General features: G+C 39.7%; 1 protein-coding gene across 30 annotated transcripts in view; it reads right to left on the bottom strand.

Moving 5' to 3' along the window:
• Nucleotides 1-26,174, bottom strand: part of AFDN (afadin, adherens junction formation factor) — a 215,865-nt gene that overhangs the window by 100,273 nt on the left and 89,418 nt on the right. For 20 of the 30 annotated variants that reach the window (XM_043543212.1, XM_037895158.2, XM_037895174.2 and 17 more), the window contains exons 7-11: nucleotides 23,638-23,749; nucleotides 22,723-22,890; nucleotides 15,463-15,507; nucleotides 5,846-5,940; nucleotides 3,061-3,323 (exon numbers count right to left, since the gene is read on the bottom strand). In XM_043543212.1, the coding sequence (XP_043399147.1) occupies nucleotides 3,061-3,323; nucleotides 5,846-5,940; nucleotides 15,463-15,507; nucleotides 22,723-22,890; nucleotides 23,638-23,749 (683 nt within the window). The remainder of the gene's footprint in view (nucleotides 1-3,060; nucleotides 3,324-5,845; nucleotides 5,941-15,462; nucleotides 15,508-22,722; nucleotides 22,891-23,637; nucleotides 23,750-26,174) is intronic. The other 10 variants (XM_043543219.1, XM_043543220.1, XM_043543222.1 and 7 more) reach the window with 1 other exon arrangement.

Genomic DNA, 26,174 nt, shown 5'->3' with positions numbered 1-26,174 from the left:
TGTCCTGGCACTGGTGGTGGTGCCAGGGACATGGGGACCTCATCTGTACCAATCTCTCCAATGCCGAATGGGTCAATGCTGCTGGCGGTACGGACGACAGCTCGCATACCAGAAGCATCTTAGGGAGTCTGCCCTGGTGTCTTTGTACCACAGAATCGGTGCCCAAGCCCAAAGGGTCTGCGAGCCTATCAACAGTACTGGACACCAACTGTGCCATGAGGCGTGGGTGCCGGATGATTTTGGTGCCGGTGGTGCTGAGGATACCAACCAAGTGAGATGGTAATCGCTTTCGGTTATTTCTGGGCTCGCTGAGGGGACTTCCCACTCTCTTTTTCTACTTGTGAGTGGAGTACCCAGACAGTTTCTTCAACTCACTATCTTTCCAAGGCAAAGATTGAGGGGAAGAGTCATGCTCACTGGAGGGCTGGGGTCAGAGAGCTGCCTCCATAAAGATGATTTTTTGATGGAGCTCTGTGTCCTTGCAGGATCTCGGTCAGAGCTGCTGACAGAGCGTACACTTTAGTTGGCTTTGGCCCTCACTGAGGCAGCGAACGCACTAGGAGTGCTTGTCTGCGACTGGGATCGCCTCGCTGCAAGCGCAACACTCCTTGAAGCCTGGAGAGTCTGGTGTACACTTGACTGCTTTACAATTTGCTATGTTTTAGGAGAGCAGCCTGCAGTGAGCTTCTTTAGTCTTCTGCACGTAGACTAATTTGGACAAATGAACTGGAACACACATGTCGATTTTTAGTGAAGTGCAATCCTTTTTGCCTACTGATTGATAAAAAAGGCTTAGACTGGAAACCTTTACATGATACAAATTTCATTACACTGACCACAGGATAGGAAACAAATACGTTTTCCTGGGTTTTGAGAACACAATTATAAAACATTAATTCTTCAATGAAAATATTATCCATGAACTATCAAAGATCTGATTACTACCTAGAGATGAGACCCTACATCTCTAGGTAGTATCACCTTATACTCCCTGGCAGCAAACTTCTCTAGCACGAAAAACTCAAACACATAATTAGACACCCCTACAACCAATGGGAGTCCGCAGGGTGACAAAATTAGGGAGTTTGAAGCCAAATCCCAGCACAGGGAAGAAGCCAATGAAAATATAACGTTGTGTGTGTTTTGGGTACCCCCACTGCACATAAAGGTTTCTGTTGCAGCAGCACTCCAACACCCACTCTGTGAGGATAGACACTGGAGATTAATTATAACAATGGATATTTCTGGACCTGAGCACAGCCACCCAAGTCACAAAAAGAGGTGTTACTTTCTAATTACTGCAGTAGTCCTGTAGAGAAAAAAGCTGCATATCAACTATAAAATTATCAACTTTACAGACTTTTGGTCTTTTCTGAATTGAGAAAATATGCATGGCAACAGATCTCAGAGAGGACTCAATAAGTGAGTACAGCCTTTTTGCAAAAGAATCTATGAGTTTCAAATACTACAGTAGACTGTTTAATGTCGTCACTCCTCAGATCATAATTTAAAATGGTTGTTAAACAGTAGTTTTTGCCAGTGGTTTATTTAGGTGAAGAACATAAAATAGTTTTAACTTCATAAGTTAAACAAAGTGTACAGGTTTTACAAAGGACACACTTTTTTCTTTGCTCTCAGTTAGGATTACATTTCTGAATGCTTGCCAAGGAGAGGAACACCCTCTCCACATTCAGTGAGCTGCTCCATCTTTGGACTGTGAATATTTTTTAAACAAATTCAAAAGTATGGTACTGTTCAAGAGCTGATAGATGGGTGTATTGTATTTTGTGACCTTGAAACGAATGTAACATCTATAACCTACACTTCAAATGTTGACTGGACTTCCTCTGATACAAGGGGGGAGGGGGGGATATCACAAAAAAGGACAGAAACCTGTTGACTGACTGATTCTGGACCAATGTCTTTGAAGGAATAACTCTTCACCCATAATGAAGATCACAGAAAAGCAGCTTTCACAAAATTCTTTTTAACTTCTTATACTGAATGCCCACATGTACTTCCAGTTTTTAAACATAAATCCAGAATAGGAAGAGGAGTGTGGTAAAAAGTACAGATTTTTAAAATTAACTGGCAACACTGAATGACAGCATAATATACCTCTTCTCACCCAGTTTTTCAAAATGGATAATTTCTTACATAATCAGCTTTTGTGCCTCAATGTCTTCCACCCAGACATCCTACTCTAATAGTTTCCTTTGGACCAGTCAGAGACGTGAGCAGATCATCAATATTTTACATCTTCCAAGTAGTTCCGTATGATTTTAACTCTTGGGGCTCTCTGCATATTTAAATCCCCAATGAACATGAAGCCCTAAGGCCAGGCAATATTCGTCCTCATATCTAATCTATGTTTTTATACTGCACCCATCAAAATAATATGAACACAAATGATAGGGGAAACTTTGGATTGATGGACTCTAGGCACAGAAAAAAGAGGAGCAACTGTTACACATCTGGAAGACAAGGCCACAAGGTAAAATATTGGGCTCCCTATTCTGACATCTCAAATGGAGTTTTGCAATCATCCATTTCTGAGGGGGAATCCAGATATTTTTTGAAACTCTTGCTACATTGTATCTGGATTGTAGGTGGCAAACAGAAGAGATGCACCCAGAGTACATCTTTTCCTGTTTTGTTTATTCACATCTGCTCTAATGAAACTTCCGAAGTTACTGTCTAAGGAAAAAGAAAAGCACCAGACTCACTATGTAAAGTTAGTAAATTCCTTATGTTCCTAGTGTTTGACTGAGCTGCCGTGAAATGTGTTAGGATTCTAACAATTTTACTTTTTTCCCCCCCCATTTTGGTGAATCCGTGTCATGAGAAAAATACACTTCTATATTTAATAACGAAACATATGCAAGTCCTAAAAACTTCACAAGGTGGAGCTAAAGTATTATAATAGTTATTTCTACTATAAATTTAATTTAGAACAATTAAGAGTAGCCACTCACAGCCTGATGGTCTTACACTCAAGACTCTATATTATTTTATGGCTCTATATTATTTTCACTCAAAAAAATATGATTGTGTACTCACCCAGTTTTGTGCCTTGGACCTTTGATCATGAGACCTGCATCTAGAGTTCTTTTAGGAATAATGTGGTCCTGACTGGGATCCACAAATTTAAATACATGAGATGATCCAAACTGAACTTTCATGCCACTCTGCAGCATGGTGGTCTCTGAAATACGCTGACCTTCCACATAAGTTTCAGCATCAATATTTCTTGGTGTAACAGTAACAACTCCATCCATGTTGGTGAGGTCACAGTGATGAGACTGAATTCCTGGACCAAACAACTGGAAATACAAATATTAAATAGTTCTAAAATGACCTAACTCAGAATCACTGCAGAAACAAAGCATAACTGTGTATCGCAATTCACCCTAATTGCAATATATTGATATAGTTTTACTCCTGCCTTTGAACTTTCATTAGAAATTTATCAATTAAAGCATCAGTAATTTAATCTTAGTTTAAGCTTTGCTCCAGATGAAGACAACCATAACATGTTTTTGCAGCATATTTTAAGCTAAATATTTCTACTCAAAATATACTTTGCACATTATTAATATACTGTTTTGTTATAAATATGCTGCCCATAATTGTATTACAAGATTCAAAGGGATTTAGGAACCTAAGTCTGAGTTTTAGGTACCACTGTGATCCACACAAAACTGCCTAACCCCATAGGTTCCTTTGGTGCCTACATTTTTGCTGTAGAAGTTCCTTAAGTGCCTAAGATTCTGCCTCTGAGCATGCACACAGCTGCCTGACACTTCAATCCCAGCACAATTCTCAACCTAGAGTGTAGCGTCCCGAAGGGGTTAAAGCAGCCCTGGAGAGGGCTGCAGCTGGGGAAAAAAGAGTTAAAACAGCCAAGCTAGGCTGATTGGAGTAGCAGCCACAGCTGTGGCCAGCTTAATTAGGAGCTAAAGTCATCCCACTCTAGCCCTGGAGTGGGAAGGGCTAGCTGCCTGGGAACAGGGTGCCTGAGCACAGCAGCGCTGGGGAAGGGCAAAGGGAGCTGGGGACCTCCAGCCTGATAAACCCCCAGGTTGCAGGCCTTGGTGAAGGCCTACAGAGGCACTGGGGCTGCAGAGGGGCAGCCTGAGGATAAGCAAAGGCAGCAGACCCTACCCCCTTGCCTGTGATGAGTGGCCATTACACTGCAGTCTGCCCCAATGAAAGGGGGCTAGCTGATGAGTGGCAGTAGCCACTGAGGCAAGGTGGGTCTAGAGGGTTGGGGGTTCCCTGGGAGGGACACATGGCCAGTGGGGGGGAGGGGGGAGGCATCTCTTATAACCCTTAGCCCAGTGGTTAGGTAATCACCTGGGATGGGAAAACTCCAGTTCAATTCCATCTTCTTTCTGATACAAGGAGATTTGAACAGGAGTCTACCAACTCTCTAGTGAATGACCTAGTCACTGGACTAGAGTGATTCTCATAGTTTCCGGCCCAAATAATATTTTATTAAAGTGAAATGGCTTCAACAAGAGACACAGATGGCCCATGTCAGATTATCCCATAGACCAGTGATTAGGGCACTCACCTGAGATATGGGAGATCCTTGTTAAAATGCCTTCTCATCGGGCAGCAGGGAGAATTGAGAGAGGCCTCCCACATCCTAGTGAGTACCCTAACCACTGGGATAAGGGAGGTCTCTCCACCACAGGCATCTGTGTGGCATTAGGCAGGCACCTAAGCCTTTCTTGCAAGAAACTGCTTGGATGTCTAACCCACCTGACTCCTGGTGAGGGGTTCCCAGCTGCAGATCACTAACAGAGATAGGCATTTCCCCGCACCCCGGATCCAAGAAAGGGGCAGGGCTTAAGTAGCTCCCCAACTAGCAGGTTGATTTTTCTGGATCAGGTTGTCCTATCCTCCCATCTTCCCATTCATTTTATAGGGATCTTAGGCACCTAAAACTCAGGGTGTGTGAATTCCAGCAATTTTCAAGAGGTCTAAAAGATAGATATTGCAACACGTGAGTCCTTTTGTGGATAAAAAGACTTGAACCTGCAAATACATACTAGTAAAGTGGATGATGATGGATGGTTCAGTGGTTGGGGTGGTAGCCTGGGACATGAGAGACTCCTCTGCCACAATCATCATGTGTGACTTAAGACATGTTACAGTCTCTCTGTGCCTCGGTTCCCCATACTTCCCTAGATTACAAAGTTGTTGTGAGGATAAATACATTAAAGACTGTGAGGCATTCTGATGCCAAAGTAGTTGCAGCCAAATAGGTACCTGTGGTAAGATTAGGAATTTTTCCTCAGTGGACTACAGACAGTCCTCAACTTTATGACGTTTGACTTGCCACGCTTCTCAATTGACACCAATTTGACTTACAATTGGTTTCAACTTTATGATGCTTGGTCACGCAATGGAGTGGATTGCGGTTCCAAATTATGACATATTGTGTCGTAAGTCCAAGGACTGCCTGTATTCATTTTTGTGTTTAAAGGATCAAGCCTTCAGTTTCTTCTTTAAGCAAAAGAGAAAAAAAAATCAAAGCATTCTGATCAACAGAAAATAATTTGTGTTTGCATTTAGATTTATCTGCCCTTCTGACTTGTAAGGGTAAGTCAGTTCAGCCAGATGTGGTGAGGATGAAGTAAACTGGTAGGTACAGAGTGGCTTTTTTTAAATGCATTTTGCATTAATGCTTACTAACAGGAAAGCCTGAGGCCCATGCTGAGGGGGTTAAATAATTAAATAGTTATGGTCCTCAGTGAACTGAGCTCGCTCCCAGGATTACACATGTGACTGGTTGAAGTTCAGATCAGCTCTTTCACTTGAGGCTGTTTTTCCTCACCTGGATAGAATTGTCATCAAATTTTTCTGTTCCAACTTCAGTGACACTTAATTGCAGACGATAGAGTTTTGGCTTATCTCTGGAGTCAGAACCATCTGTAGAGTAAGCATAAAGCACTTGATTTGCAAATATGGCTTGATTATTTCTAGTTCATATTGGAAAACTCAAAACATCTAATTCTGAATGTTAACCAAAAATTAATCTAATTTGTGTCCTTAAACTTCATTAGAAACAGTTGCTAAAGTTTATGTGAAGAAAGATAATATGGATGGTAAATATTAAACAGGAAAGCCCATGCAACAGAAAATTGCTTTAGCAACTTTAGAAAGGATAATCTTTTTCTTAGAGCTTTCTACTGTACATATTCTTTTATATTTCCATTTGTGCTTAAATGGTAGCTTACAGTATAGAAGAAGCTTGAGGAAAATGAGTTCTGATATATACGAACAGAGAAAGAAAAAATAAGGATTTCAAAAATATCTGTATGAAATGTGTAGATGTCAGCACCACAGATATAGGTCTAAGCCTTGTCTCTATCACAGCACCTCTAATGAAATGCACATTGCCATCAATACCTCAATCACTGTGTCAGGTAGCTTGTGAGACCAACTTTTTCCCCCTTTACCAGATGCTGAAACAAGTCAAAAAGCAAAAAAAAAAATTGTTCCGTGTAAAAACTGTTACCCTACTAAACATATGCCTATGTGTCAGCTTCTTCCTCATGGATGAGAAATGACAATTAAGATACATTGTAAAAGGACTATGACTGCAGTAATGTTCCTCCTGAGCTTATCTTCAGTCCCAGCAACGTACATTTTGATCTTGCAGAAAATGAAACCAGGGATAAAAGAGCAACCGGAGACCCTAAGAATATTATTCTCTTTAAAATGTATATACTAACCCCTACTTCTCCCTTTCCCACCAAAGAAAACCAAAATGTGTGCATGCGCACAAACACATGCACCTTTTAGTGAGACATACCGAAGAGGAGAGAACTTAGCTGCCATCTCCTCTCGCCATCTACCATTGATTTTCATGCATATACACAAACTCGTTTTACAGGTAGGTATTACAGCTTTCAATGCTAATGGAAACTTATGCATCTTACTTTCCCCCCTCAAGAACGAGTGCAGAAGTTGAAAATCTCTATGTCTGATATCTAGAATGGGACACACAGCTGGCCACAAGATGAAAAATATTGTTGCCTACAAATAGCATTCCAATTATTTTTAGTTTCAGTCTGCACACAAAAGCACTAGAGAACATTATTCAAATTACAGCACATGTATAAATGCTCTTCAATGGGGGAGTGGTAATCTTGTCAGTTAAAATGGAAACCAATACATATGGGATCTTCATGGGGACAAAAGCCACTGGAAATCTCTCAATTATTGTATTGCAACTCAGTTTGGAGAGCAATTGTATGTCTAGAACATATGTCATTTAAACAGCCCCACTACACATCTTTTATAGCAATCAAAGATGTATGCTTGTTTCAGCATCTAAAAACAAGAGGTAAGTATAGTGTCTATCCACATTCTTTCACACCCATGATTAATTTGACATTTTATCAGTCAGAAATTGAAAGTTTATTCAGAGTCCAGAACTAAGTTCTATAGTTCTAAGTTCTCAAGATTCCTGAAAGCCCCTTAAAAATCACTCCTAATTCCTGAGCTTCTGTTAACCTACATTTTCAGGTCTCTGTCTAGGAACACAGGAACTGCCAGACTAGATCAACCCACAATCCATTTAGCCCACTATTCAGTCTTCAACAGCAACCAGTACTTGATGCTTCAGAGAAAGTTGCAAGAAGCCCCAACATAGGCAGATTTGGGATGATTACCCTCTCATCCCCAATCTCTAACAGATATTGGTCTAAGCTGTGAATCACGAAATCATATATTCATTCCATTTTTTTGTTCACATTAATTAACAAAACTTGAGATATTCTTATTATCCATGACTGTCTAATCCCTTTTTGCTCTATTCTTGGTTTCAAAAGACATTTTGTGGCAATAAATTCCATAGTCTAATTATGCTTTGTGTACAGACAGTATTTCCTTTTATCAGTTTTGAATCTGCTACCTTTAAATTTAATTGACCGTCCCCTTGATCTTGCATCCTGAAACACAGAGAGCAGAAGCAGCTGATCTACCTTCTCTTTACCACTCAGAGTATATACTTTTATGACACCCCTCTAGTCACCTCTTTAAGGTGAACGATCTAATTTCTTTTCAAGTTTCTCTTGAAATGCAAGTTCTTCCTTACCAGCAGACCACTGAACACATAACTGTTTTAGAAGCCCATATCCTTAAAGGGCACTTCACTTGCACATTCATCTTCTTAGGTTGATCTCCTCATCCAAGGTGCTTTACTTCCACTATGCTGCTGTCTGCACTGCCCGCAAAGTTCACAAACATTTGTATCTTTGAAATACTATATGCCAGTGCTTTATTGTACAGGATATTAATGAATTACACTTAACTGCCAGCACATAGAAGACAGCACAGCAGCTGATGAGAGCCACATACAGACCAAAAAAAGGAAGACACAGGAGAAGTGATAATGTAGAAGAGGAGAGAAAAAATAATGTTAAGGTGGATGAAAGAATCAGCAGAAGAAACAAGACAATGTGCTAAAAATGAGAGAACATTCATTTACCTCTTATATTCCTTCATATGTGGCCTGCACAACTGGCAAAAAGCTAACCATATGTTTGATATTAGGAATTCACAATTCAAGTCACTGCGTCCTACTGAAATTTACTATGTTAACTTTGGTAAATACAGTAGTTCTGAAGGGTGCACATTTTGTTTATGTAAATGAGTAAAAGTTACACAATAGCAAATCTACAGAAATCTAAAATGTCATCATATGATGTTTCAAGGAAAACTCCAGGCATTTATAGTATCTGAGAGAGCTATTAAACAATCCTTTACACACACACAAATGTGGAAGCAACATCCATGTGATAAATGGCACACATGATGATTTATCATATACACCTTTGATCATCTCACCTGCACGCTGCCCATTAATACTTCTCCCGAGGATTTATTTATACATTACAAAATTCAAAATAGCAAAGTTTTGTTTTTAAACCTACAAGTGTTTCCACCTCCTCCTCCGAAATACAGAATTCCCAACACCACAGATCCAAATGACACCTGACTGAGGCCCTGAAGATGCAAGTTTCAGGCCTGTACTAGTGGCAACTATTCTACACCTAAAAATACCACAGTTTTAAAGACCAATAACTCAATATTCTGCAGTGCTAGTTTACTTAAAGGTTTTTACAGCTTCCTCTGAGCCTTCTACTGTTGGACTCAGGATGAAATCCTGGCCCCAATGAAGTCAATGAAAGTTTGCTATTGATGTCATCTGCGGCCAGAATTTCAGTCATGCTAACAAAGACGCCTATGTTTTCATGCAGAGAGATATGAAAAAGGATCCCACATAATAAACCTCTAAAATATTTCTTCTGTTATGTATGCCACAGAGAAAATACCTCTAGGCATAAACATAGGCACTTGCTTGGGATGATCTACATCTCTCATTCATGACTTTATCCCTTGTGAATAGTGAATCCATATCACACACTCTTACTAGTAAAACCTTATATCACACCGTCAGGTATTTCTTACATAGACATACACACCATAAAATATAATTAAACGCACAAGACAAGGTATGGAGTCACAAAGTTTTTGTTTATCTAAATTACAGAAATCTTCATTACTCATTGAGTGTCCAAGCCAATAAAACTTTTTATATCACTATGCAGATGTCACATATGTTATAGTTTCTTAAAAAAATAACTGATACATTTTCTTTTAATCCATCCACTAATAAAGTCAGGTGTCTTAGTTATCATGAGAACAACTTTACAGACTGCAAGGGAGAGAAAACGAGAATTAATAAAACTTTAAAAACCTCTGAAAAGTACTTTTCCATTCATCATAATTCCACAAAGTTAAGGTCTAACTCAGGATTTTTAACAGACAGAAGCAAACACAGCATTTCTCATTGGAAAGCTTGTAACAGTCCCATTCCAATGGTGCTAATTATTACAATGGGTCAGGTCTTGTTTACATATATAAAATACAATCCCTGTCCCCAAAAACTTACATTTTAAGAAAGTTGTTCCTTTCCCTAATAGATCAAAGGTATCAAACTTTAAACCTGTCACTTGTCCAGAATGGAAATATGGTTCATCCTAGAACTCAGACCATGCAGTTTTTTGGGGGGGAAGGTACGGGGCATGAGTGGGAGGGATGTATGTGTGTCAAAGGGGAATTATACATTTGAGACTGAAAGGAAATATTTATTTGGCAGGATACTCATTTCAAAACTATCTTTTTATTTTTTTAAGCTCTGAACTTTCAAATGTTGTAAAATTCCTAGGGAGATGTGCATTATTGGGCATATTGCATGTAAAGTAGTAGAAGGTGCACAATAAAGTAAGTGTATAACACTGATCTGTGTTTTATTTTATACACATACAGATACGTGATGGTATAGTCTAACATTTTTACTGGTGTAGACATAAGGTAGTAAAGATGCCTGCACCCTATCTGCACTACATCTGCCACAATTGGTAGCAATAGCAGAGATGCACATGTGCAGAAAAATTCTTACAGATTCTCACTGTAAACGCAGTTGGTTAAAGCTAACTTGGCATATACAGACATCATAAACCAACATGGAAGTATAAACCTTAAGAAGGGAGATCAAATTAGCTTTTGTGTATTTTAAGCTTGGTTATTTATGCGGCTCAGACCTTTCTAGACTACTGTGTAGGGACTGAACTGTACCTTTTCTAATCTGGCATTTTACACGTTTCAAATGTCTTGATAAGATATTTTCTCTACGACTTCCTTAATAGTATTAATTTCTTCAAAGATTTGTATTTGCATGCACACATTTTTACAAAGTGCCCACAAGCATTTGGAAAGCAAATATTATTTGAAGTAATAAAAATCTGCAAAGGTGATCTTGCCATCTAATACTATTCAGGGAATAGTCATTTATGAACATTTGTGATTTACCAACATACCGCCTAACAAGATAAAGCTGTAATTAGAGCTGGTTGGAAATTTTCTGATGAACTAGTTTTGCTGGAAATACTGATTTGTTGAACCTGAAAGTTTCACAAAACATTTCAGGTTGAACTAATTTTGTCCAGGATCCGGGGAGCATATTTAGTTTCAGAAACACCACGTTTCAGTGGTTTCTAATTTTTTTTTTTTTTTTTTTTTTTAAAGTCCCTGGTTCACGGGAAATCTTGAAAAAATTGGGTTTCTTCTAACATGATCAAATTCCCCCCCAAATTCCCAATTTTGACCAGCTCCAGTTGTAAAAACCATGTACTGCACAGTTTAAAAAACCTACAACAATGCCCACCACAGATACTTTATTATTAAAATACAGCAACAAGTAAGTTTATAACATATAAAGCACTATTAACTTTCCTACTGCTTTATCATTGATCTTTTAGTTTAAAAATACAAAAGGAAAGATGGAACTTCATACAATATTTGTTTTGCAAAACTAGTTTAGATCTAAATTTTCATATATTTGTTTAATCACTCTACAAAAAAAATCAGTGCAATGTACCCCTGATATATAGCCACTTTCATAACTGTACCAATTCAAAGATATTACACAGTGAATTTATAAATTTGAGGAAGGCGGACTCTTGAAACAAAGTACACTACCATTCAATATTACATACTCTTGATATATACATCATTATTTAGCTAACTAGAGTGGCACAGTTTAACTAAAGGTATAATTTTAAACTGATTTAGTTAAACCAGTGCAGAAGGCAATGTTGGAGAGAGACATCTGTTTAAACCAGGCAGGTTAACTTTATTGATTCATATATTCCAAGACCAAAAGTGGCCACTGTGATTATCTAGTCTGACCTCCTGTATAAACCACAAGCCAGACAACTTCCCCAAAATAATTTCTAGAGCAGATCTTTTAGAAAAACATCCAAACATGATTTTAAAAGCTTCAGTGACAGAGAATCCACCATGACCCTTGGTAAGTTGTTCCACTGGTTAATTACTCTCGCTGTTAAAAATTTACACCTTATTTCCAGTCTGAATTTGCCTAGCTTCAACTTCCAGCCATTGGATTGTGTTATACCTTTTTCTGTAAGACAGAAGAGCCAACTATCAATATTTTCTCCCCATGTAGATGCTTGTAGACTGCAGTCAAGTCACCCTTAACCTTCATTTTGTTAAACTAACTAGATTGAGCTTCTTGAGCCTATCACTACAAGGTAGGTTTTCTAATTCTTTAACCATTCTCATGGCTCTACTCTGAGCTCCCCTCTACTCATCAACATCCTTCTTGAATTGTGGAAAAACTGGACATAGTATTCCAATACCAGCTGCACCAGTGCCAAATATAGAGGTAAAATAACCTCTTTACACCTACTCAAGATTCCTGTTTATGTATTCCAGGACTGCATTCGTCCTTTGGGTCACAGCGCCACACCAGGAGCTCATGTTCAGCTGATCATCACTACAACTCCCAAATCTTTTTCAGAGTCACTGCTTTTCCTATTCTGGAAGTATGGTCTACATTTTTTTGTTCCTATATATACGTATTTACATGTTGCCATATTAAAACACATAGTTTACTTGCACCCAGTTTACCAAACACTCCAGATCATTCTGTATCAGTGACCTGTCCTCTTCATTATTTACCCCACTCCAATTTGTGTCTCATCTGCAAATCTTATCAGTGATGATTTTATGTTTTCTTCCAGATTATTACTCAAACTGTTAAATAGTATAGGGCCAAGAGCCAATCCCTGTGAGACCCCCACCCTTGATATTCCTGTTTGATGTTCCAATACTGCATTGAAAATCAACATTAATGGTCCAACCAGCTTTTTTAAAATACTCTTTGATGCAAGTTATATAACCTGTTCATTTAAAAAAATGTCTAACTTTAGAAACTTCTGTTTAACATCCTCTTGAGATACTAGTGGACTGGAAAGAGTTTTATATGTGACTACATCATCTGTTTTTTCCCCAAATATATAACAAATATTTAATGAACATGTTTGCCTTTGCTGCATTATTATTGATAATTCTACTATTTCCATCCAGTAAGGGACCAATACAATTGTTAGGATTCTTTTTGTTTCTAATATACTGGTGTTGCCTGGATGCTGCAGTTGGCAGTGCAGTCCATTCCTCTGTAATGTTCCTCTGTAATGTTTTTGTTTCTAATATACTGGTGTTGCCTGGATGACCTGTGCCCATCAATCCAACAGAATGTGAGGAATGCATCTGGCAGCAAAATGCCCATCTATCAGGCAGTAGTTGCAATTGTGGCATGAATCTAGTCAGTATAGAGTCTGCCAGGCCCTTGTAGATGGCTAAGATTGTGACAATAGTACACACCTAGTGAGGAGTTAACTTCTACTGTAAAACAGAAGACTTTGAAAATTGTAAAACAGCTTAATGAAGATGGGCCTAGCAGACTCTATTATACGAAGAGATCCAACAAAGGAAAGGAGTCTTCCGCAATCTTAAATATAGGAATTGGTTAAAATTACATTAAGAAATATATTTTAAAGAACAAAAACTGCTTGAGTTGAAAAACTGCAATTGTAATACAAGTTATTCCTCCATGATGAAATCTACTCTCTGTAATCAACCAAGATTTCATGAGGCTTTTCAACTCTATGGGACAATGCTCTTTGTGAAACTGGAGTAAGTTCCATAAAACAATGGAGCCAGATGCCAAATGTCTGCAGAGGGTATTATTATTTCCCCAAGCAAAGATACTACACTTATATACTGCAACAGCACTGCTGATAAAAAACACTACTGTCTTTAAAGTACTCTATGGAACAAAGACAAAAGAAGAGAACTGCTAAATAAACTGGGAAATGGTGTATTGGTAAAGGTTATACCATACTAGCTTCTCAAGTAGTAATCAAGCTGTTTTGTACTCTTCTCCTGTTTGACAAAATAGGCTGTGACTGCATATTATGTTACATTATCAGGAGAATCAAAGAACACTGCAATGATTTATATAGCAGGTTATGAGCAGAGCTTTAAAATTGGGAGACTTGTAACTGAGTGAAGCCCTGCTGCGGTTCCTCATCTCATTCCCTATGGAATTTTACATTGAGTAATTATTAAATTAGAATTTTTTTTCAAAAATCATTTGGCAGCAACCAAAAAGGTTGTATGTTTAGATATGTTTCTCTTAGTTCAGAATGGGGGAACTCTGTCCTGGCAAGCAGTGACTCTGAAAAAGATTTGGTGGTAATCAGCTAAACATGAACTCCCAGTGTGACACTGTGGCCAAAAGGGCTAATGTGCTCATTGGGTGCATACACAAAGGAATCTCGAGTAGGAGTAGAGAGGTTATTTTAGCCATATATTTGGCACTGGTGCGACCACTTCTGAAATCTTGTGTCCAGTTCTGGTGTCCACAATTCAAGAAGGATGTTGATAAGTTGGAAAGGGTCCAGAGAATAGCCATGAGAAAGATTAAAGGATTAGACAACATGCCTTATAGTGATAGGCTCAAGGAGCTCACTCTATTTAGATTAACAAGAACGTTACGGGGGGGGACGGGGACGGGACGGGACTGATTACAGTTTAAAAGTACCTACATGGGCAACAAATATTTGATAATGTGCTCTTCAATCTAGCAGAGGAAGGTGTAACAAGATCCAATAGCTAGAAATTGAAGCTACACAATTGCAGACTGGAAATAAGGCCTAAATTTTTAACAGTCTGAGGGTAATTAACCATTGGAACATTTTTACCACTATTACGGTGGATTTTCCATTACTGGCCATTTTAAAATCAATTCAAGCTTTTTTTAATCCAGACTGGATGCTTTTCTAAAAAGATAAGCTCTAGGAATTATTTTGGGGAAGTTTTATGGCTTGTTTACTAACAAGAAATCAGATCAGGTCCTTTCTGGCCTTGGAATCTGTGTGTTGGAGTCCCGCTGATCAATGCTCTGCCTAATAGATGTATCACGCAGAGCAGGGAGTAGCATATCCAGCTTATATGAGAAATACCAAAGATTGCCACTGGGACTCTATAGGGAAGACAGAAGAGAGTTCTTCCAGTGGTCCGAGCATCTGCCTAAGAAGCAAAGATTACTGAATACTTCATCCCCGACTCAGAGAGCCAAGAGAGAGCATTGAGAAGAAAAAATCCTTTCCCTCTACAGTGAGGGAGAAGGAGGTTAAAAAAAATAAATCACTCCCCTTGTGTTCTGCAACAAGGTGGATAAAGGAGCATTTTCCTTCACAGTAGAGTGCTGCCCTTTAACCACAGGGAAAGGCCTTATGAAATTCAGTTGTGAGTCTTAGCTGGAAGGTTTAGCTCTTGGGTTAATAGTATCTGATTAATTCAAGACCTATTTGACACCTCTTCACCAGTAATTAGACTATTTAAAATTAATCTGATATATCCAGGAAAATAAGTGTTTCATGTAATAAACTGCCCATTTCAAAAACAAGAATGGTCTTTCATTCATTGGGAAAAAATGTTGGGGTTGGTTTTTTTTTGCCAGCACTGTTTTTAGTGACTAAGAAGAAAGAACAGTATTAAATATAGCATTACCTTCATAAGTGTGATAGTTGTAGTAGGCAAAGTGATTCCTTCTCCCTGGGGTTAGAAACACATGCACAGGACCCAGGTGAAGGCAGCACCAGCAGGATAGAAACCATGCAGAACATGCGGAAGGAGGCAGGAAAAGAAAAGACAGGAAAGGGTGAAACTGTAGCCAGACAATGCTTATTCAATTTAAAAGGATGCAGTGCATTTAACTCTTTTAACTTGAAAACCTACAAGGACTTTAATCCTGCAGAGTAAGTGGATGGATTAATTTCTATTATTGTTTAAGAAGCCAACAACTAGCTGTTAGAAGAAAGCACCAAGAATAGATCAGTGTCCAAGCAATGTGCAAAGGCTGTAGTTAGTTAACTGTATACAGAGTTGCCACCTGTCTCATTTTAAGATTCTTTTTCTTTTGATTATTGGATGTCTTGTTCTACTGGCCAGATGCACAGTATTTTAATACTAAAACAACTAAACTCCATAAGCAGAAAATTTAGACCAGAACCAAAAAAAGATGGTTTTTATAAGATTCTTAATTTCTTATGAAATTCAAAGGCAAATCTCATTAACTTTAGTCCTCAAAAAAATTCTGGCATGTGCCACATGTTCTGCTGACCTCACCAGCAATTATCTGAATTTTTACTGATTTAAATAAAATCATAATTTAAAATAGCATCACAGGGATACTACAGCCAAAAGGCTAACTGATTCAAAAATCACCTAATACAAAAAGTTTCCCATCCTTGTCTCATGAAAGTTAACAGACCACCTCAACTTTCAAATTCCAGAACAAATACACCAACTGAAAGAACCAGGTCAAATACAAACACTACAGCCAAATTACATAACCAATAAAGCAGAACTACAAATAACTAATACTAACAAAAAAAATTGTTTTAAAATCTATGTTTAATCCCTACAATGCTAAAACACTAAAGATACACTGGAAAAATAAAGTACACGTTTAATAAAACAAAAAACCCTGATATGCTATGAAAAAGTTACTCCCCAGTGCAGTAACTGTACTTCTTCGAGATGTGTGCCCCTATGGGCGCTCCACTTCAGGTGCACATATGCTGCATGCACCTTTGATCAGAGATCTTCATTAGCAATGTCCATTCAGCATGCCCATGTGCTGTGTTGATATCCTCGTGCCCCACACAGAGGCTGTAACAGGCTGCACAGGCAAACTGCCCTTAGTTCCTTCTCTCCTTCGCTGAGGGCAGATCTACACTGGAAGTACTACATCGGCGCAACTGCACCAATGCAGCTGCGCCGCTGTAGCGAGTCTGGTGAAGACACTTTATCCCAACAGGAGAGAACTCTCCATTCAGCACAATTATTCCACCTCCACGAGAGGAAGAAGCTATGTCGGCTGGAAAGTGTCTGCCGACATAGCAGAAGCGTGGACAGTGCTTATGTCGCTGTAACGTGCGTCACGCAGTGGGTGTCTTTTTTGCACCGGAGCAACATAAATTAGGTCAACTTAAGTGGCAGTGTGGACCTGCCCTGAGAACTTCAGAGTTGGGTCCATTACAGAGGAAAGGACTGCCACATCAGATCTAGAGGCATCAACTAAAGCATAATGTCTGGAGAAGGTACGTACCGAAGACCATGGAGCAGCTTTGCAGATCTCAGCAACTGCGACATTTTTAAGCAGAGAGTCACAGATGTAGATTGTGACCTCATCCAGTGAGCCGACACCCCAGCAGGAGCTAGAATGCTGGCAACACTGTAACAAGCTATATAATACACCCTGAAATCTATTTTGTTAGCCTCTGGGTAGAAAGAGCAGAGCTCTTGGATCTGTCTGAAAACAAAACAAAGTCTTGGAGATTTATGAAATGGTTTGGTCCTATGTAGGCAAAAGGATAAACACCCTTCTGATATCTAGCATAGAGAACACAGTCTCCACACTGGACTCAGGCAGTTTCAGAAAGATAACTGGCAGGTAAATGACACTTTAGAAGGAACCTGGGATGCAGACATAAGGAAACCTTATCCTCGTAGAAAACTGTGAAAGGAGGGTCTGCTATTAAGTCCCTAGTCTCTCCATCTCTATGGCTGAGATAATAGCCACTAGGAAGGCTGTTTTCATAGACAAATTCAATAAGGAGCAGGTCACCATCAGTTCAAAGGAGGCTTCATGAGACCAAGAACCAGATTAAGGTCCCAAAAAAGGGCAGGAACTTTTACAGGTGGAAAGAGATTTCCCAGACCTTTCATGAACCTTGAGGTTCCAGGTTGACTAAATAGGGAGAACCCCTCAACAGTGGTCTGAAAGGCTGTTAGGGCCACCAAATGAACCTTAAGAGAACTAAGTGACAGTACTGTTTTCATTAGATGCAACAGGTATTCCAGAACGAGTGGAAGAGGGGCAGAAGTCAGGACAGTGTCCTAGAGTTCACACCAGTGAACAAAACTTCTCCATTTCTGAAGGTAAGTATATCTGGAATAATTCTTCCTACTATATAATATGTGTTATACCTCTGAAGAACAGGATAACTCTAGCCCTGCGACCCATCAAGGAGCCAAGCCTTGAGGCAGAGAATGTTCAGACTGGGATGCAGCAGTGGACTGGTGTCCTGGAAGAGGAGTTGAGAAGTGACTGGAATATTTATAGAGCCCTGCAAATCTGCGGATATCCATTTTATATCCACAGACCATATTTGCAGATCAGATGTGGATACAAATTGTGTGTCCGCGCACAGCTCTAGACCACGGGTTCTCAACTTTTTTCTTTCTGAAGCCCCCCCAACATGCTATAAAAACTTCACAGCCCAGCTGTGCCGCAACAATTGTTTTTCTGCATATAAAAGCCAGGGCTGGTGTTAAGGGGTAAGCAAGCAGGGCAATTGCCTGGGGCCCCATTCCATAGAAAGCACCACATAGCTTAAGTTGGTCAGGCTTATGCTTCGGCTTCAGCCCCGGATTGTGGGGCTCAGGGCCCCGGGCTGCAATCCTGTGTGGCGGGGCTTGGGCTTTCTGCCCTGGGTCGTAGGGAGTCTAAAGGCAGCCATGCTTGGCGGACCCTGCTCCAGACCCCTGGTTGAGAACCACTGCTCTAGAGATTTATTGGTGGACCTCAGATTTCTTTTGGCCCAATCCTCCAATTTGTCTAGGTCACTCGGGACCCTATCCCTATCCTCCGGCATTATCTACCTCTCCCCGCAGTTTAGTGTCATCTGCGAACTTGCTGAGGGTGCAATTATTCCCATCATCCAGATCATTAATGAAGATGTGGAACAAAACCAGCCCCACGACCGACCTCTGGGGCACTCCACTTGATACCGGCTGCCAATCAGACATCAAGCCGTTGATCACTACCCGTTGAGCCCGACAATCTAGCCAGCTTTCTATCCACCTTATAGTCCATTCATCTAATCCATACTTCTTTAACTTGCTGGCAAGAATACTGTGGGAGACCGTATCAACAGCTTTGCTAAAGTCAAGATATATCACGTCCACTGCTTTCCTCTCATCCACAGAGCCAGTTATCTCAACATAGCAGGCAATCAGGTTAGTCAGGCATGACTTGCTCTTGGTGAATACATGTTGACTGTTCCTGATCACCTTCCTCTCCTCTAAGTGCTTCCAAATGGATTCCTTGAGGACCTGCTCCATGATTTTGCTAGGGACTGAAGTGAGGCTGACCTGTCTGTAGTTCCTGGGGTTCTCTTTCTTCCCTTTTTAAAATATGGGCACTATATCTGCTTTTTCCAATCATCCGGGACCTCCCCCGATCGCCACGAATTTTGAAAAATAATAGCCAATGGCTCTGCCCTTGGATGCTGTAGGTTGTCTGTGCATTGCTGTATTGCTCTCCCAGCAGATGTCAGGGTGATTGAAATCCCCCATTAGAACCAGGGCCTGTGATCTGGAAACTTCAATTAGCTGTCCAAAAAAAGCCTTGAGGCCTCATCCTTCTGATCCGGTGGTCTATAGCACATGCCCACTACGACATCACCCTTGTTGCTCTCACCTCTAAATTTAACCCAAAGACTCAACTTGTCTCCAGTTTCATACTGGAGCTCGGAGCAATCATACCACTTTCTTACATACAATGCAACTCTTCCACCTTCCCTCCCGTACCTGTCCTTCCTGAACAGTTTATAACCATCCATGACAGTGCTCCAGTCGTGTGAACTGCCCCACCAATTTTCTGTTATTCCAATCACATCATAGTTCCTTGATTGCACCAGGACTTCAAATTCTTCTTGCTTGTTTCCCAGGCTTCTTGCATTCGTGCACATGCACCTAAGATAACTAGCTGATTGCCGTACTTTCTCAGTATGAATCAGGAAGCTTCCCATCTTGTACCCTCTTCCTTGTGTTTCCTCCTGGTATCCCACTTCCCCCTTACCTTTGGGCTTAGGTCACCACCCCAGCGAACCTAGTTTAAACCCTCCTCACTAGGTTAGCAAATCTGCCTGCGAAGATGCTCTTCCCTCTCTTCGTTAGGTGGGTCCCATCTCTTCCTAGCAATCCTTCTTCCTGGAACAAAATCCCATAGTCGAAGAATCCAAAGCCCTCTCTCTGACACCACCTGCATAACCACACATTCACCTCCACAATTTGATGGTCCCTACCTGGGCCTTTTCCTTCATCAGGGAGGATGGACGAGAAAATGACATGCGCCTCAAACTCCTTTATCCTTCTTCCCAGAGCCACGTAGTCTGCAGCGATCCGCTCAAGGTCATTCTTGGCAGTGTCATTGGTGCCCACATGGAGAAGTAGGAAGGCGTAGAGGTCCAAGATCTTGATCAGTCTTGGCAAACACTCCTTCACATCCTGGATTCTAGCTCCAGGCAAGCAGCACACTTCGAGTCTCCGGGTCTGGTCGGCAGATGGATGACTCCGTCCCCCTTAGGAAAGAGTCCCCAACCACCACCACCCGTCTCCTCCTGTTGGGAGTGGTGGTCATGGGGACTCCGGTTCTACAGTCACTGGTAAGTCCTTTGCATATCTAAAATCTTGTGGCACCAAATGATGTTGTGATACCGAGTATTGTTGCGACACTGAGGGGTACTGCGGTACCAACAGATGTTGCAGCATTGACAAATCAGTGTGGTTGTCCTTGCCGGCCCATACTGGATTGCTTAGGGGGCTTCACAGATGGCACCAATTTGGCTGGAGGCTTAAAGATGGTACCAACTCAATAGGGGTGTTGGGAGAGGAGTTAAGTCCAATAGCATCAATCTGTCCATCTGCAGTACTTAGTTCCAGGGCCTTCCCAGCATCATGCCTGGACTTAAGAGTTGCAAGGCTTTTCTGCTTCACCAGTACCACAGGAGCTTTTTGCCACAGTACCAAGCCTCAAGGACGTTATTTGAGGCTACTGACCAGGTCCGGGAACAAGGTCTTTCTGAGGAGGGTTCCTTGGGAAGCAAATTAAAGCTCCTCTTCTTAGGATGTTTAGAGGAGAACTCTGAGATTTCCCCTTCTGGGAGAGCGATGTGCCAGGTGGGGCTAGAGGGCCCCGGGGAGTAATGTACAGGAGGGGGTTTCCTGATCCAGCTCTGAAGCAGGGCAAAAGGAACACTCCATCATCAGCAGTCCAAACCCTAGAAATGAAGACTAAACAGAAGTTACGCTTCTGGGGAACATGCAACTCTCCCAAGCAGCAGATGCACTTTAAGCGTCTGTTGCTGATCAGGATAGCCTCTCTAAATTAGAAGCAACATTTAAACCCTTGTAAGCCGAGCATGCCCCCAACAGGGAGGATTTCCTGGGAGGAAAAGAAACTTTTTTTTTTTGTTTTAAACAAAAAAACTTACAAACTACTACTACAAACTAAGAACCAACTGGCTAGCTAAGTTGGGATAAAAAAGCACAGCAATAGCCAAGGCAAACACCAAGTGGATCAGCAAAGGCAGTTGACAAGGAACAGAAGGCAGTTCACCAGGGGAGCCTGATATAGCTTTGGTGCTGGGCACAAAGATATCAATGGCCCGCACATGTGCAGGTTGAACGGACACTGCTAATGAAAATCTCCGATCAAAGGTGCGTGGAGTGCACAAAACACCTGACATGGAGCACCCATAGGGACACCACTCAAAGAAGAAACAGCAGATACCAGCACTTCAGGATGTTTCTCATAAAATTATTTGTTGACCATGGAGCAGCCTGAACAGTGGCAATAGAATCTCCAGAATAAATAAATAAAATAAATTAGCAAAAATGAGGTTTTATTTATCATTTGGAGACCCAATGTAGATTGTTTTTGTATATTAGAAAACAAATGATTTTTAAGAAAAATCAGAGAAATACACTCAAGTATTATAAATGTAGTTATTTTAACAAGTATACTTATATGTATAATATTTCACAGTACACAGTAATGATTTAATAAGTGTGCTGCAGTATATGTCAAAGAAATTAGGTAATTCAAATTTTAGCAACAGACTTTTTGAAAGAAGTTGTGTTACGGTAGAACCAATTACATGATTACTACTTCTACCAATCTGCTGAAGCGTAAAATATGTACCCAATCTATACACTTGTAAAGCACAAAAGGAATAAATTTCTATGAAAGCCTCAATTTATTCTGCTTAAGGTGGCAACCCTATGTACAACTACCTTTTCATATTAAGTTGTATACTGAAAGACATCTATAGAGGTGGTGTTAAAAGGTGATACAAACGTATAAGAAATCTAAATACAGTGATGCATCTGTCAAGTTTGGCACCCAAAAATCCAAACAAAACTCCAGTTTATGCTTTCTTTTTTAATACTGAACAGTTTACAGGTACATTTTAAATCTTTAGGAAGCATTAAAATTTTCTTCTGATTTCTCAAGTATGGTTTAATAGCACTGTTTCTTCCCTTTCATAAATTCCCACTATAAATACACACTAAGTCCAACAACATTTTTCACCATTATAATACATTCTCAATTTATCTTTACAAACTCAGAGTTAAACTCCTATTAATGACCAAGCAGTCAAATGTTCTTACACTGTCAGTTTATTAAAATGTGATCTGCTTTCAGTGAACTTATTTTTTTTTTTAGATGAATCTTCTAAAATATGGAAAGTTAAAGAACACCAAACAAAGGTTCTTTTGCAACACTTTAAAGCTAATTTTTGCAGCTAGCTAGTAAAAGCTCAGAGACAATCTGCTACTAAAGTGATATCCATTAAGAGTTTTAACCACTGTACTCTAAAAGTACTAAATCTGAAAGCTCAATATAACAAATCTATAATTCAGTCTGAAGCGTGATCAGTTACAAAAACTCCATCAGTTATCAATCAGAACTCTTACCTGGGCTTAATTCCACCAGGTAGGGTAGTTTCTCAGGAGGAAGGCAAGAGCCATAGCCCGACCCGTCAACTCTTTCCTTCCCCTTTAATGGCTTTCCATCAATTTGTTTCTTGGTTTTCTTTGGGATATAGTCAGAAGGCCGTCTTTTCAACTGAAAGACTAGTATTCCTAAAACAACACAACATTATATATGTCATAGAATCATAGAATATCAGGGTTGGAAGGGACCTCAGGAGGTCATCTAGTCCAACCCCCTGCTCAAAGCAGGGCCAATCCCCAATTTTGCCCCACATCCCTAAATGGCCCCCTCAAGGACTGAACTCACAACCCTGGGTTTAACAGGCCAATGCTCAAACCACTGAGCTATCCCTCCACCCCCTTTAAAGAAGCTTATAGCAGAGAACGTAACTCAGGCTTTGTAAGTCCCAGGCTAACATCCTAACCACTTGACCATCCTCCCATCCCATCCCAGGTCCACTGAGTCCTACTACCAATGCATAAACAAATATAACATCCATAAAGCAGTAAATGTTCTTCATATTGCTTATAATATAGCATATTCAATATGTTCCTTATGTTTTTATTAAGTTAAATTATTTAAGGTTCATGACACCATAGATTTGTGTGTGTGTGTCATTTATTTTAACCCACTGGTCAATTTTAAGGACTTTAGTAAATGTTTCCATTTTATTGTACATTTTGAGAATGTATTTAACTGTAAAGAATGAGAAAATATTACTGTCAGCCTTGAAGTTCACCCTGGAAAATTCTGGACATGGACTATTTTAAAAAAAGAACATAAGTACAATACAACTGAACACTGCAAAATATAATTCAAATGAACCTCCTACTTTACACAGTTTCACACTGATGGCTTGTACTATCTTACACTTCTGTATAATATTTTAAATGTACCTTTATCGCTAGACCATTCCCTGAATATTTGAAGTGGGCACTCATCATCATCAAGGATAATTTCTTTAGCACCTTTATCATCAGAGTGTTGAGCACCAGGAGGAAGCATAACCTATAAAGAAAAGTTAATTTTTCAGTGGAAACTCATAGTTATCAGATTTGTACAGAGCACCTAGCAATGGATTTTCCTCACGACAGCTTCTGTTTTAAGACAGTGAATTATGCAACTAGAAATATAAAAAACCTTAGTAAACAACAAGTTAATTAGGGTCAATCACTTCTCATGGCACCAAGGAAAAACAAATTTCATTCACAATACACTGCCATCCTCTGATAAAGCAATTAATTTTGTCTTCACAGTTTGTAAATCAGAATCAAACACATGCTTATTATCCCCTCCCACACACACGTCTCACTTTGTAATTCCCCCTACACACACGCACCATATAATTCTTTTGACCAACACAATTAATGTACTGGACTAAATCTTTAGCCCCCTTAATGCTACTTTGTGCCACTCTGGCAATGCAAAGCAATCTTAAAATTGGCTTGATAGTCTGGTGGACAATTACCTTTGTCAGAATCTTCAGAAAACACTGCAAGTCTCTAACAAACCACTACTTATCTATCACGTGTTGTGATTTTTTTCAGAGGTTTATAACTTGGTCAAATTTGAATGGATTTTCAGGGGGGCAGCAAGAGGTACATCACTGATACCACGGTATCCCCTGTGGCAAGCCCCCACCCCAAAGCAAAGCGGCATTACAGCATTTCAATGGAACAGATGTAAGAATTTTTTTTACATGGACAAAATAATTTTTTCCCTAACCTCATTCTCTGAAATGTCTGAATCGTTTTAGCTGAAACATCCCCAAAAAAATTCAGCCTAAAGCAAATAACCAGCATGGAAAATTTCAACCTGAAGAGTCAAAATTTGATGAAGTTGTAAGTTACTGAAAACAGAATATTATAATAGGATGTGGATATTTTATGAAGCATTATACAGGGTCTTTTCTTAGTAAAACAATTTAAAATCCAATCAGATAGCTAAGTAAATGTCACCCACTTAAATCTTCCCCAAAGATATCTCAACTACTACCAACAAAAAGAAAGAACCGTATTTTCAAAATGCTAACCACTAGGAGAGCAAAACTTTTCAAAAAGCGATGTTACTTTTGTTTAATGCAGCTTTTCAAAGACGGCTTTAAATGAAGAACATAACATGTACAAGGTAAATCTCAATATAGCACAATCTTTTACAACAATGGAGGAAGAGGAGAAATTGTTCACTGGATGCTGCCAGATAGCTGTGATTCACTAAAAGATCCTGTAAACAGTACTAAAGAAGTTACAATGAAACCAAAACTAATCTATTTAGCACATTATTCACGTTTCCCAGTGAAGAAAATGATGTATGTAAGCTAAGATGAATCAAGGAGATTTTAAAAAAGAATTCAAGCAATTCTTTACAGGAAAGTTCAGTTTCATAAAACATTTAGCTAGAATTAGGTTTTCAAGTTATTTCAGTCTAATAGTAAATCACTTCCACATTTAAGTCCACATACTGTAGGCTCAGAAGTGTGGCAAATTCAGATCAGTTAGTGAAGAGTACAAGATATTATCCAACTACATTGACTCTGAAGAGCCAGAAAAGCAAGTCTGCCACATTTATAAGGATACAGCACAAAACAAATCTATAATTATCTATGGAAATCACCAGTCACCTCCTTAAAAACACATGAAAGAATACTAGATATACAAGGAAGATCCAAGTTTCTGGGGAAAGTTTCCACTTTCCAAATTAATGCTTTTCCACAAGGCTACAAACTTAAAGCAGCAATTTGTTTCTTTGCTAAGACCAGCAAAATCTTTGCTAAAATTCATGCAAAAAAGTCCTTAGACTACATGTTCTCTATTTTAATCATACATAAGGCTTGAAAAATTTATCATATGGAATATTTCTTTGGTATACATACAAGATTTAACACACTTCTGCAAAATATAAACTTTTTTTTTCCCCTTAAAACATTAAAATACACTCCACAGCGAACCAAAGAGAAACTGATTCAGTACTATCTTCCTAAACTGCAGGCTTAGGCTGCAGTATCTCTGCAGCTATTCACAGTTCTCTCAAACATCAGAAAAATCAAATAAAAATCTCTAGTCAGCTTCCCTGATGCTATTTAGTCCCATGTGGGAAAACATGAAGCTGTAACGAATCAGTTTCAAGCTGATAATGCCACTGAGAGCTATGAGCATGGCAGTGTTAAACAAAAAACGAAACAAAAAAAAAAAACAAAAAAAACCCAACCAACCCCTAAAGCAGAGCCTGGAGAAGATAAGAGTGACAGGTACTGCTCCCCACTCACAACAACTAGGAGACTAAAAGATGAGCAGAGCAGACCCCCTGCCCTCCACTTCCCACCAAAAACTATGAGTCTTGGGGAAGGCAAGAAGAAAGGAGAAAAGCCTTTTCTCCCTTCTAGCAACTAGAGGAGTAACAGCTTCAAATTTAAATCAGTCAGTCAGGTACTAGC

Source organism: Chelonia mydas, chromosome 3, assembly GCF_015237465.2.
Source record: "Chelonia mydas isolate rCheMyd1 chromosome 3, rCheMyd1.pri.v2, whole genome shotgun sequence".
NCBI classification, from domain to species: domain Eukaryota; kingdom Metazoa; phylum Chordata; order Testudines; family Cheloniidae; genus Chelonia; species Chelonia mydas.
The sequence above is the reverse complement of the archived record's forward strand: the minus strand, read 5'-3'. Positions and strand labels throughout refer to the sequence as shown.